Genomic DNA, 13,598 nt, shown 5'->3' with positions numbered 1-13,598 from the left:
AGCTTGATCTGACTGATGAGGGGTTCTTTTATCCATGCAATTAGAACAAAAGAAACAGAGAAAGCATTGTTTTTCTAAACTGTCATTTTGGAAGCTGTCAGTACATTTAAGAAAGGGTTTAACTTCCTTCAATATCATCAGTTATGTTGCTGCTTTTCTTGCTGATATTTATTATTTGGATGGAGATAGGTAAAACAATCCCTAAGGAAATGTGGAAGTGGGTTTTTATCTCTGACACGAAGGATTCGCAGGGTCAGAACTATTTTGTTCACATGAATCTCACTCTTCAGTGGACACAGCAGCTGCTGCACAAATTCGTACAGGCAAGCTGATAGAGGATGAAAGTAATTTTAGCTGAAATATAATGTGAGAGTACTAGAGGGAAAGACTCACAAGGATGAGGGGTTAATCATTGCAGGACTGAATTGAGGTTCCAAGATAGAAAAATTGCTTTTCTGTTTGATTTTGAGAGGTCTGCAGCTTTCAAAATTCTGGTCACAGGAGGATGTTCCAAAGTAGATGGTTCTCATTAGAATTTGTTGAAAATTTCTTTGAGGGAACTGTTGTTCATTGACAAATTTCATTTAATCAGAATAGATCTCAAGTTCCTGCTGTGTCTGATTCAGAGTGCCCTGGGATGAACACTGAAGGTCTGTCCTGGATCTGTTAGGCATTAATGAGACCAGCTATTGCCTGTGATGAGGAAATAGTTATTCTGTCACAGGGAAGTTTAAGCATGGAAAACTTTTCCAGTTTAGACTGATAATCAAAATTCTAAAAACGTGTGGAATTAACACATTTAAATACAAAAATATTATTTGGGTGAATCAAATCTGTTTCAGTCTTTTTGCAACATATTTTGGTTTTGACCTTTTCATTCCAATTAACTTGGATTGTAAAACAGACATTTTCAAGTTAAATGGAGCCCTTACATTCCATGTTGTCAAACAGCACATATTGGTAATTTTGAAACTCTTTTCCACATGATTTTCAGAACACCATTTTTTTTCTGAAAAGCATGCTTTCCTAGAACTACACTCATTTCTGACAAATACACCTTTCTAAAAATGGGATAACAGACCAACTCAGTTCTAGAGATGATGGTGTTCCTGTTGGCTTGCTCTCAGAAAACAAAAACATAAAAACACTCAGACTGCTGTGTAACTTGATTACTTTTATCATCAAACTGCCAGATCTGAGTGACTTAATTGGCACCTACTATAAAAATTTCTTTGGAGCTGAAGGTTATGGCTTGTGGAAATGGGTCAAACAAACCTACATCTACCTGACACAGCTGTTGATGTCCCAGCAGCTGCAGAGCCACTGGGAGAGCTCAAGGATTTCATTTTCCAGAACAGTACTTTTAAGACAGAGGCGAGACCTTTGGGGGTTAATAAACGAAATATGATGTGATATTCAGCATGTATTTAAAGATAGTTGTAGAACCTCTATGTGTGATTGGACTGTTTACACAGGGGAGTTAGTTCATCTGCTTCCAAAGCTATCATTCATTTTGTAGATCTGCAGTACAATGATACAATTTGCTATACATGGCTGATTATGAAGCTGTTTCCCTGACTCCTCAATGCTCAAGGCATGTGGAATCATATTTGTTTTCTTAGGAAAGATGATCATGATCAGCACTTTTATCAGTGTGTGTGCCCACCTACTGCATAAAGGTTCACTTTGTAGTTCCAAGAACTGACAGAATGCTTTAGTGAGATAAGGAAATATAACCATTCCTCTAGGGGTGGTTGACAGGGAAAAAACCCACAGTTACCTCAGGGAGCCTTCTGAAAATTCTTGATTTATTCTGAATTTCCCCTCTCAGACACATGGGATACGAAATTGCATCGTTCGGGGTCCCTTGATAAGCACCAGTTTCCCACTCCCAAACACCCAGTTTAGCTATTTAGATTGAAGATACATTAATTGGCATTGGAGAACTTACGGGGAGGGAGGAAAAATAGATTTGAGTAGGCTAGGAATTAAGGCATTGGATAACATTCCTAAAGGATCCCTTACAGTGCTCTTATCTCCTGGCGTGCCCTCATCATCTGATAAGTGCCTAGTGGATTCTCAGCTTTTTTCTCTTCCTTCATCGTTGGCCACTCACAACTGCCCAGGGCTGCTGGAGTGCAGTACATCAACAAGATCTGTCTTGCAGCCCCCAAAATCAGGTTCTCTGAGGTCTCTCTGCCAGGAAGAGTAGCCATCCCCTTGGTGCTGGGGAAGCTTCTCTGTAAGCCTGTGTCAGGAGGCTGCTGTGGCTTCAGCACAGAGCTGTGGGGCTCTTCCTGCTGCCCAGCTGCTGCATCCATATTTCCCTACCTGCCTCCATGCTCCCAAAGTGCCCGCTCAGCTCTGCTTGACAGCAGGTCAGCATTTTGTTGTCCTGTTGTCGAGGAGATCCAGTCTGTTGCAGTGTTTATCCCAAAAGCTTGTCTTGCATGGGCTGGAGACCACCTTCTCCTTTTAAGTAATTTTGAGCTCCCTTATTTACTTACATTAGCCTGTACTTTGGATCAGAATGACGATTTATCTCAAGATTGTCTGATGAAATTTCTTGAGATCTAACAAAATATCTGGAATACTTCACTGACTTACTGAGACCCACATGGCATAGGACTATCCAGTCTTTTTTCTTTTTTTCAAAATAGATTTCATAAGCCTTTTGTGAATGGTTGCATGCTTTTCAGAGCCTGGAGTTATCAGTATCTTTGAATCTTTCTTCTATGTGTTATCCCTCAGAGTGTCACTAGTAAGCCCTCTGCTCATTAGGACTTTAAGTCTAGGACTCAGTAAAAAAGATTAGGTGGGCTTTTTTGCCCATAATTCAGACAATTCATAGATGTAATATTTCAGTGCTTCAAACTGCTTTCTGAAAGCTGTACTAGACTCTGAAACAAACAGTAATTCATTAGCTCATGTATATTAGTTCAGTCATAATGTTTTAAAAAGGCTATCAGCTATCATCCAATTCAGTTTTGCGTCAATCCAGTTTCTGAAGACTTGTTAAGTAACATCCCATCTGCTAACCTCTATCTCTAGAGTCATTTAGGCAGCTAATGTGAGTGAATCAAATCATTCCATCTGTACTATATCAATATTTTGGAAGCTTTCTTTTTTCACAAATTTGTTCTTTAAAACAAAGAGTCTCGAGGTTTTTTCCCGGCATTGTATCACATTGTCTGATAAACCACTTCCCCTAATGTTCTTAATCCTACAGCCCTCTAGCAGAAGTAGTAATTAGATAGAAAGGGTAATTTAGGCTATGCATTTAATGTTCTGGTAAGTTGGTTGTTCAACGAGACATGAGGAGGAGGAACCATTGTTTTAGAGGCAGCCTTTCCACAGACATTGGTGTCCTGAAGGTTGTACGTACAGAAATGCCTCTCAGAGGAGATTGTATTTGTCTGCATGCTCTCACACTGCAGCTCTGGCCACATCATAGTGAGCACTGTGTCAGACAACCTGTGCAGTGTCTGCTGCTTTTTGCTTTGGAGATCTGGGCACAGATCTCCAAACTATTTTACAGGGGCTAGAAAATGCACTTTTTAATTTCCATAGGCAAGAGCTATGCAGCATATAGATTGCATGGACCAGAAAGATCTCCCTTTAGTCAAGTCAATTTTTGCAAGATGCCTTTGAGAATAAATCCTAAGTTGTGTCTATGCTTCTCCCAGATTATCATAATGTGCTTGCCCTCTACAATAAAATTAGCCTTCTTAATGTTGGCAATTCATATAGATACACAGGTGGGCACAAATAAGGTCCTTCCTGAGCCATCTTGCATTCATTCACAGTTTCAGGTTTTTTTCACAAGAATCCTAATCAATAGAACCTAATCAAGAAAGCAGTAGCTTCAATGATACATTAAATAACAGGCATTCATAAATGTTTCTCCAGCAAGATGGTGAATTTATATCTTGAGTACTTATTAGGAAGAATTCTTAATAGGAAAAGAAAGCTTCTACAGAAAGATGATTATTGCTAAAATTGAAAATATAGTATAAAATAGTAAACCTTTCATTTACCATTTGAAGGTACCAGAAAAAATTTTTCAAAGAGAGTCAACCAACTTAATGGCAAAGCACAATTTTTAATGTGTTGTAAACCCTCTCACAGGTATCTCAGAGGAATAATAGTTGTTTATCCCTTTGCTGTGGTCAGAATATTAGAAATTGTGAAGTCAAAGGCCAATTTCTTAATCAAATGGCATTTAGAGAGCTATTTTATTTACAAAACCTGTACAGTTTAGAACCAAAGCTGAAATTAGTCTCCATCTTTTGGTGAAGCAAGATGACATTCTGCTAAATGCTAGAATTTTATCATTTGAAGGGGAAAAAAGGCAAAAAGAAAGCAGCCAGTGAGACCTACGAATATAAAAGCATTTGAGATCTCAGAAGGAGTTTAAATCAATGCACTGCCACAGTTACAGCACAGATGAAAGAGCCTGCTGTCTCAATTGCCAGGAAACTACTTAGAAACTCTCACTTTGATTTTTTTTTTTTTTTGGTAGTCCGTTACATTACCACTAAATGCAATATATGGAGACATCACTGCTTTGATGTTGTACAGCTACAACAAATGGAAACTAATATGGTAGAACAGTAAAGCTATGTGATTTGCATTTATATATACAAATATATACCCATCAATCTTCTAGACCATGTATCACTGCCACCCATCTGCCTCCTTACTGATACTTCTGTTTTCATAAAAGTGACAATTATTTTACACCCATATACTGAAAAGATATACATATATTTCAGAGGTGTGTAAAAATTAAAATTTTCTCCAAGCTATTGACTCCCAGAACAAATTCCTAACTTGCAAAGCCTTCTAAGAGTGCTTTGAAACAATTTCAAGTTGGACCACAACAGGATTTTTGTTCACACAGGTCCTGTCACACCAAGAATATTTACTCTCTTCTTCTTCAAAACAGCACGTTATTGAGCAGTCTAGATTCTCTGACCTGCTCCAGTCTTTTGAGATGATCTAACAGTATATGAGATTATACACAATACCTCTTGTTGGGTGAAAGTAGTGTCAGGAAAAACTGACACAAGCATGTCTAGATCTGCTTCTCCTCTGTGGCCTCTGCTGAAATCCCAGCTATTGATGGAATAGAAATAATGCAGGTAGGGACTAGGGCTCAGTTTTGGCACTGTCTTCCCCATCATTACCTGTCCAGCTGGGATTTTGCCATATAATAATGAGTTTATGTAAGAACTGAAAGTTGCAGGGTAAGAGAGACTGCACAGCCTGAAAAGGACTTCACTGTTTCCTCTTCTAGTGTTACAGAAAAATATTTCTCCTCTACAAGATCTCCCAAAGGTAGGATGCACTGAAGAGGAATTGCTTTACTGATCTGGCTGGAAATGCCTCAGGCACTCTGTCCAAATTCTGCATGGATGGCACAGGTCTTCCATGCAGTCCCTCAGAAATTTGGACAGGAACCACTTCCATTTTTGTAGAGAGTGAAACAAATAAAACTTAATGTCTGGGTATTCTTCCCATTGCTTCTAGAAACAGCTATGAACAAAACTGAAAAGTCTTACACAGGCAGAGCTCTCAATAAACAGTGCAGGGGATATGCCTCAGTAAACACTTCAGAAATTGGCATCTCTTTATTGTGTAATGATTCTGCTAACAGCAAAGGTTTACAATGTTTTGTGACTGATGTAGAAGTACCTGTCACCAGCAGGGAATTTTTCTTAAAATTTATATGAATTAAAAGTTTCAGATACATGTGAATGTTCAATAAAAATCTTTTAACCCATAAAAATTATTTTACAAAGTAATAATCTCCGTACAATTTACTCCAGTTCCTCAAGTAAGACTTGTAATGTGTCTAGATCCGGTGACAAAGTTAAATTCACTTTTTATGCATATTTAGTAAGAGAGCAGACTGGGTATTTCTTATGAAAAACATCAGCAGGGACCTTTGTGTGCCTCTCCCATCATTGCATTTTGCAGAATAGTTTTACTTAGAGCCGTAACCTGTGATTCATTTCACATCCCCATTCCCCAATGAGCTAATTTGGCTGTTTACCAGCAGCAAAGCAGATATTGTGTCTTTTAGTATCTCAGACATGTCTGTATAGATTAGAATTGTAACTTAAGTTGCTTACAGCAACTTATGCTGAGATTTCAGAATACTGAGAGCACAATATCATTGACCATACATTGCATGTTGGCCTAGGTGCCTCTTTTATGATATAAGGGGCAATCATTGGAGTCTGGATCTGGAAGAACAGGAAGGAGATCCCATGTTAAAAATTAAATTGTATCAGTTCTACTACTGGGACAGAGCCAGGCAATGTAGTAAAACCAAGCTTGTACAAATGTATTTCCTTGTGTCTTAGTGCAATATGAATACTAAACAGGAAATATGTAGCACCTTTCTCTTCTAGTCCAGCTTCTAGAGACCAACACAAGCAAGACAGCAGGACAGCACTTGTCAGCAGTAGAGCTGACAGCTTTGTTGTGACCTGGGTTTTCTCTGTGCCATAGGATGTTCCACAGGGCCAGTCTCTCATTTTCCACAGAAGATACTTTCTACCTAAATGTTTCAGGTGAAGGGCTGGGTCAGTGAACAGCTGAATGTTAATTTACTCATTAAACAGATCCACTTGGATTATTTAGGATTAAGGGCTGTTAAGCAGGTGCCGTCCCAGCAGTGCTGCTTGCCAGAGCCGGGGCTGGTGCACCGCGCGAGCAGCGGATCCGGGCGCGCTTTGTTCCGTGCACTGCTCCGTGAGCGGCTTCTCCTGGCCACGGGATGCAGACCACTGCTCTGGCACAGCACAGCAAGGCTGTGCTCTCACTTGGAAAGTCTCACTGCTCTTCAGGTTTTCGCTTCAGGGTCTAAAGGGAAGCGCTGTGCTTGGTGGGTACCAGCCTGATGCTGAGGAGAGGGGCAGGGCTGGCTGCAGGTCCTGCTGCTGCTCCATCTGTGTGCGAGGCAGGGGCAGCAGCCCTTACACAGCTCTTCTCACCTTTATCTCCTCCTCAGGTGGTTTGATAAGACATTACATGAGAGGTGGCAGCAACCATTTTGGATAGAGCAGTATCTGGACTGCAGCAGAGGGGGCTCAGCAGCACTGAGCTGTGCAGGGGAGGACAGTGCCTGCTCCCAGTGCAGCAGCTGGGGCAGAGCAGGACGTTAATGAGGTGTGCAGGGGCCGCTTCAGTTCTTCTGTGATTTTTCCGGATGCCTGAGTTTGAGTCTCACCTGGTCTATTGCCACTGCTCTTGTGCTGAAAAGAGGACACAGTGTCATTTAAACTGGTGATTCAGAGGCAGCCAGGTATGATGCTAAAAACCTCTCTCTGCAGTGTAGGAATTGTCATGGCTGATGGGTCATGGCGACTTTTTATCCTGACTTTGTTCACCACCTTTTAAAATGCAGTAAAGGTTTCTACATTGATTGATGGAAGATACTGTAAACCTAAAATACAAATCTCACCATCTGATTTGTGGAACATAAGTTCAGAATTTTGGAATTCACCAAATACATGGCAAAATTATTGCAGTTGGTTTCGTATGTGTTAATGTTTGAAGCTCTCTTGTTCTAGGAAAGGCCCATAAACATAAGCACTTGCTTTTATCCCAGTGAAATTAGTGAAAGGCATGTCTTTTGCTAATTATCCACACCATTGGGCACCACAGTTGTAAGGTTTCTACAGAAGAGGAGGATTGTTTGAGACCACTTCTTTGTTCTAAGTCTTTCTATGTCATATAGCATTTTTTTTTGGCGCAGACATTTACATTTTTCTTAAAAGTCGCATTTTGCCTTGAGTTCTGGAATTTTCCTGGCTTTCCAGGGAAGTGCATATAGTGCATTGCATATAGAATCACAGAGAAGACAAATAGTTAGCTCTTAGTGTGTTATTATCTTCCACACATTTTTATATTATTGCAGTTCATAACACTGCACCACAAGCTGGAAAACAGTAAAAGCCTCTTTATTTATAAGATTATTACAGGTATCCTCGGGTGTATCTCATGTGTATACATCCTGTCAAAATATTGCAGGATTTTGACAAAAGTGTCTGAAATTGTTTCAAGTGACATGACATGGCTTTTAACTGCTTTTTTTTCAGTTTTAGTATTTTTAAGAGTAGATAATAAAAGTGTTACCCATGCACTAACAAAACCCAGAGAATTCCTTGCTGTACAGAAAACATCAGTGGAGTTTTGCAGTTAAATAACTGTATGGGAAGTAATTATGATGCTCTCTATAATTGCCATTAAAAAAAAAAAAACAGTCTTGAATCCTGTGGAAGGTATAACAGGCCTAATTAATGCCCACACTGTTTCTCCAGAGAAACAGATTTTTTTGTAATGTAAATGCACTGCATAGAAAATGTTATTGTGCTTATTTTATAGCTTTTTTTTTTTCTCTTGTTCAGCAGTAGTATGAGATATTTCCCAATATGATGTGTACCTGTCTTCAGGACTGCAAGCTCTATTGTCATTTCTGAAATGGGGAAAACAATAGCGTATTTCCAATGCTTTTAAGTGTTGATGTCAATTATGATCTGAAGTGTGTTTCCACATTGAAGAAGTGTGGATGTGTTTGTGCGTGTCTGTGTGCACCAATTTATGTTCTAAAGTAGGTGGCTGTTTCATTGTTGTGTTCACTGTGTGTGCATGGAGTCAAGGTATTATCAGGAGCATTCCTTTCAGCTTTCACAATAAAAGCTGAATCAGAGGCTGAAAACACTGACACGTGGAATTTCAGAGCATTTCCAGGGACTGATAATTAATGGCACTCAATCAACCCTGCACCTTGTCACTGATGGCTGATTAGAGTTTAGCTAATGAGAAGCATTCAGACAACAGTCAGGGATATTTTTAATCAGTTATTAGTGTGGTTGGGATCTCTGTGGGTTTAAGCCTGAGCTGATATCCCCAACATCCTCTAGAAGAACCCATGTAAATGGTCAGACTATTTTCTGCTGCCTGTAGTTTTGTGTGTACATGTTAAGCAGGTCAGGGATCACTACTTTATATGTTTATAAAGCTACATTGCTATTTATGTTTCTAAAGTATCTAAAATAAAGTGGCCTCTCAGTTGCACTGAGTGGCAGAAGGGGATTGTTCTGTTCTGTGCCTGGCAATGCTCACCCCATACTAACAGGTCAGTTTAATGAGGGCTGTTTGCTGAGACATTTCCATTGGATCCAGATTCATCTCAGGGCTATCCAGTGTGATGGCAAGAAACAATGGGCACAAACTGAAACACAGGAAATTCCATTTAAATAGAAAAAAAGCTGCAAGGCAGATTGAACCCTGAACCAGGTTCCCTAGAGAGGTGTAGTTGGAGATATTAAAATCCTGACTGGATACAGTGTTGGGTAGCCTCCTCTAGTTGGCCCTTCTCTGAGCAGGAGGTTGAATAACAGGATCTCAAGAGATGCTTTCCAGTCTCAGCAAGTCAGTGGCTCTGTGATTTGCTAGGCTGGGACCTAGCTGGATATGCCTGTGCAGGCTGGGGGTACCTCTGAGTGTCTGCAGGCAGAGCTCTGAGCACAGGTGATGGTTTGTCAATGTGCTGGCATGCTCAGCAGTAGCTCCCCAGCAGGCACACCTGGGGCTGGGCTTGTAGGTTTATCTCTGAACAGTCCTCACGTCTTGTCCAAGGGCTGCTGCTGGGGAATCTGGGCATAACTGGTGTTATTGAGCCCTTACTTTCCTGAACTGCAGTGGTGACATCACGACATAGGATTAATCAGACAATAATCCTGAATCCTTGTAGTTCTTACCCAGTGGGATTGCAGGAAGGGTCACCTGATAATCAGTAAATCCAAAAAGCTTGCTAATTCCATAGGCTTCTCTGCCAGGATGGAGCTGATAACTGACTTGCGTTTCGTAGGTGTGCAGTGCGATCCAAAATCAAGATTTCACTGTCATTGATGACTACTGCACTGGACTGAAAGCTCTTCTTTACCTGAAAAGCATTGAGGAACTTGAAGACTGGGATGGACAGAGTCCTGCAACCATGCGCCATCAGAAAGGAAAACCAGTACCTAGAATTGCTGATCTGATGGGAAAGGTATGTTTTTTTATTGCCATTCCTGCATTGTAACATTATGTCTTTGTTTTGAATGTAATTCCATAATCATTGTATGCAGTTTCTGCTACTTACCTTGATTAATCACTGCTGCTGTCACAATTAGTCACTAAGTCATTTTCCTTCTGACTATTAACAAATATGTAGGCAGCTTAAGAAGACAAACTTGAAATTACTTGATACAGGCTAACATTTTTACTATAAATATGATCTCCTTACATGATTAATAACATCATGTCTTTAAAAAAATATAGGATGTAAAATTAAAAATGCATTAGAAAAAGTTCTGGAACTGCTTGTTTTAACGAAACTCAATTCACTTCAGATTGATCCTAATTTTGTGCCAGAAGCTCCTGGGTGTTTTAGCCAGGGTGCAACATTCAGGAGACATGCAAAAACCCTCTAGCACTGGCTCTGAGCAGCTGAGACAGGAACAGCTGTTAGCTGGAATGTGAGATTAGGTAGGAGTGGTCCTTCAGTCACCATACCTGAGCATCTCGTGGTCTTTCATGTGTGCTGATGCCCAAACCCTCTGCAAGACAGGGAAATTCTAAGTGAGGATTGGTGACACCAGACAGTTTAATGAATTCTGCAAGATCATTCAAACCTAGAAAGTCTGTGATGAAATGGGAATGTAAATGATGGTCAGCATGAAATCCTAACCTCTGGACTGTCTTTCCTCTCTGCTCTAGTAGTTCCCTGATACAAAAGCATTTTTGGGGATTTTTGACAGATGCAGTGGGTTGCAGCTGCCCCAGCCCTGCTCACCCCTCCACCAGGGCACCTGCTGATCCCTACTGGGAGGCAGGGAGGTGTAACTGGCTTCCTGCTGATGCCCGGCTGCCTCCTGCTCTAAGCAAAATACCTGCACAGCAGGGAGGCCAAGCTTTTGTTTCTGGTTACTAGAGGGGATCACTTTGAAGACTGATTTCAGTTATACATCATGCCTATTGATTATCCTTCCAAAAATCTGATGTACGACTGTTGAAAATGTTGTAAAAAGTAAAGAATTACAAAAGAATAGGATCTGGAGTGTCAAATGCCTCCAAATCTCTGCTTATCATTGCTGATGACTGGAATTGGATTTAGCAGGAGATTAGAGACTCCTATATTGTTGTTGTTCTCTGTGGAGCTCTGAAAATTATAACATTACCTTTAAGGAGGAAAGACAATCCTATTCCTAAAGCTCTGGATAATACACTGCTTAAAAATAAACCAAGATATAAGCAGTTTCATTTTCATCTACTTATGTTAAGCAGTTAAACCAGGCTCAAAGGGTTATAGCTAAACTTCTTTCCTTTAACACCTGTGGAAAGCTACGCAGCATGTACAAATCATGTTACAGATTTGTTGTAATTCTTCTTTCAAGCTGCACTCGGTGTTCTGTCTTTGTTTTACCTTTGTATTTTACTAAAGAGACAACCATTGTCAAAGATGTTTCTCCTGTCCTTTTGAATGAGGAAAAAAAAATTGTAATTTTTAGTCTTTTTTTGCTTGCCACTAAATTGATAATTAACTTGAAAAGGTTGCATGAAAATATGCTTTAAGGAAGCATTTAATAATTCAAAGGAATCTTAACTTGAAACAGGTCACATGAAAAAGAGCAAAAACAAAGCCCTATGTAATCTTGTGTGGCTGGCTCTGTTAGACATTTAAAAGACATACAGAATATAATTTATTGTGTATTTGTATTAGCACTGAACTATAGCATTGTAACATTCCTACTAAATAATAGCATTTAAAGTTAACCTGCAGTGTTGATAAGCTATTGATACATTTTAGGCATAAGCTCAGGATGGCTGTTTGTCCAGGAATGAATGTTCAAGGGAAAGGAAGAAAAATAATATAACTCTGGTAACTGGAAATACCATGATAAATGTTCCTACTAGGGGCAATCAAATACAAAGACTTGATATCATTAATATTTATAATATCCTAATTAGCAAGACTGTGCCTAAGCAGTGTTATTAGTGTAACTAATTATGTTATCATAAACTAAGTTTGCGGTATTGTAGGAATCAGTATTCTTACTTTCATAAATTATTATCAATATTGGATTTCATGTACTTGTGCCTAGTAAATTTAGTTAAGTACTGTAGTTTCATCTCAATTCAAACACAAATATCTAACTTGCTTGGCAGCAAGTCATTAACACGTTTGTGAGTCTCTTTCTAAAATGAATTCACTAAAAAGCATGTCCTTACTCTCTGTTTGGAACAGAGAAAAGAACCTATTGATATTTTCTCATTGATAAAATAATGTGTGGGAATGTATATGTTATATATGAAGTAAAATGTGACAGTCAAAATCCTGCCTTATAGAGACATAAGGGGCTGCCCCAATTTGTGTTGGTATATACCATGAGATGAAATGCAGTTTCTTCAGTAAGACCTCTTAAGAAGCTAAGCAGCAAATACAGATGAACATTTGCATTCAAAACCAAGAACAACAAAAAAGTTAGTCCGCTGATTTTGATACGTTGTGGGTTTGATGGAGTAGATTTTAAAATATACAAGAATCATCCTCCTTTTCATTACAAGATTACTGTTCTTTTCAAATAGAATCACAGAGACAGGAAGGTCAGACATTTGACATATTAGTAATATGGAAGTGATGGAGAATTATTTTCACCAGCATCAAGAACCATTTGCTTTCTGATTGTATACAAATTCATTGAGCCTCTACCAGTTTAAATAAATTACAGATTTAGGAGCCATTCTGTTCCCAGATAAGTATGTTCATAATGGTATCTGTTTTGATTCACAGTGCAATATTGAATGTTAATGTCTGTATTTTTATGTAATGGTGGACTATTCTTTTTATAATTCATTGTCCATCCTGGTTTCAGCACCAAACAGATGCTGCCTGCAGAGTGTTGCCAGAGCAGAGTGACACAGTGGAGTTTTGTCATGAAATATTGTAGTATTTGATGACCAGAGTAAACTAAAAGATAAATACCTTCTTCTAAATGGTACTCCTAACCTCAAACTGAAGTTGTCTTGCCATGCAGTCACCAGATAAATGACGAACTGAACAGTTATCACTGTCAGGTGTTACATTTATCACAATAATTTCCTTCCTAAACAGAGAGAATACTGAAAGTACTGCGCTAAATAGTGTAATATAACAAGCAGTTAAATAGCAAACATAAAATGCTTTGGCTGAAAAAGAGATTCATGTTGATTAGTATCTGTTCATCCTTCTGCATTAATGAAACTAATACTTCTGATAATTTATAGCCCTTGAAATATCAGAAGCACCACAGCACTGGAAAATATTTTGGAAACTTGAGTGCTCTTTTTCTGTTTTTCACTGTTGCAGAATCTATTTATTTTTATATGTAGACCCTAAATTTATCATCTTTGAGCCAGCAGTATTTATTTTCTGATAGTCTTTTCAGTAGCTTTTTCCCTTTTGCTAACACAGCAATTGCTTTTGGAGCCATTGTCCAGGATGTGACCTGTGGTACTACACTGCCTGTAACAGGAGTGAGATTCCCACTTAGAAATGCCAG

At 39.2% G+C, this 13,598-nt stretch overlaps 1 protein-coding gene across 6 annotated transcripts in view; it reads left to right on the top strand.

Moving 5' to 3' along the window:
* The window catches only part of DPYD (dihydropyrimidine dehydrogenase), a 329,803-nt gene that overhangs the window by 277,700 nt on the left and 38,505 nt on the right, over positions 1-13,598 (top strand). For all 6 annotated transcript variants that reach the window (XR_012581360.1, XM_074546150.1, XM_074546149.1 and 3 more), the window contains one exon: positions 9,887-10,066. Coding sequence is in view for 5 of the 6 variants with exons in the window: in XM_074546150.1 (XP_074402251.1) it covers positions 9,887-10,066 (180 nt within the window). In the remaining variant the exon portion in view is untranslated. The remainder of the gene's footprint in view (positions 1-9,886; positions 10,067-13,598) is intronic.

The sequence above is a fragment of the Zonotrichia albicollis genome, chromosome 8 (assembly GCF_047830755.1).
Source record: "Zonotrichia albicollis isolate bZonAlb1 chromosome 8, bZonAlb1.hap1, whole genome shotgun sequence".
NCBI lineage: Eukaryota > Metazoa > Chordata > Aves > Passeriformes > Passerellidae > Zonotrichia > Zonotrichia albicollis.
This window is presented reverse-complemented; position numbering and strand designations above follow the sequence as displayed.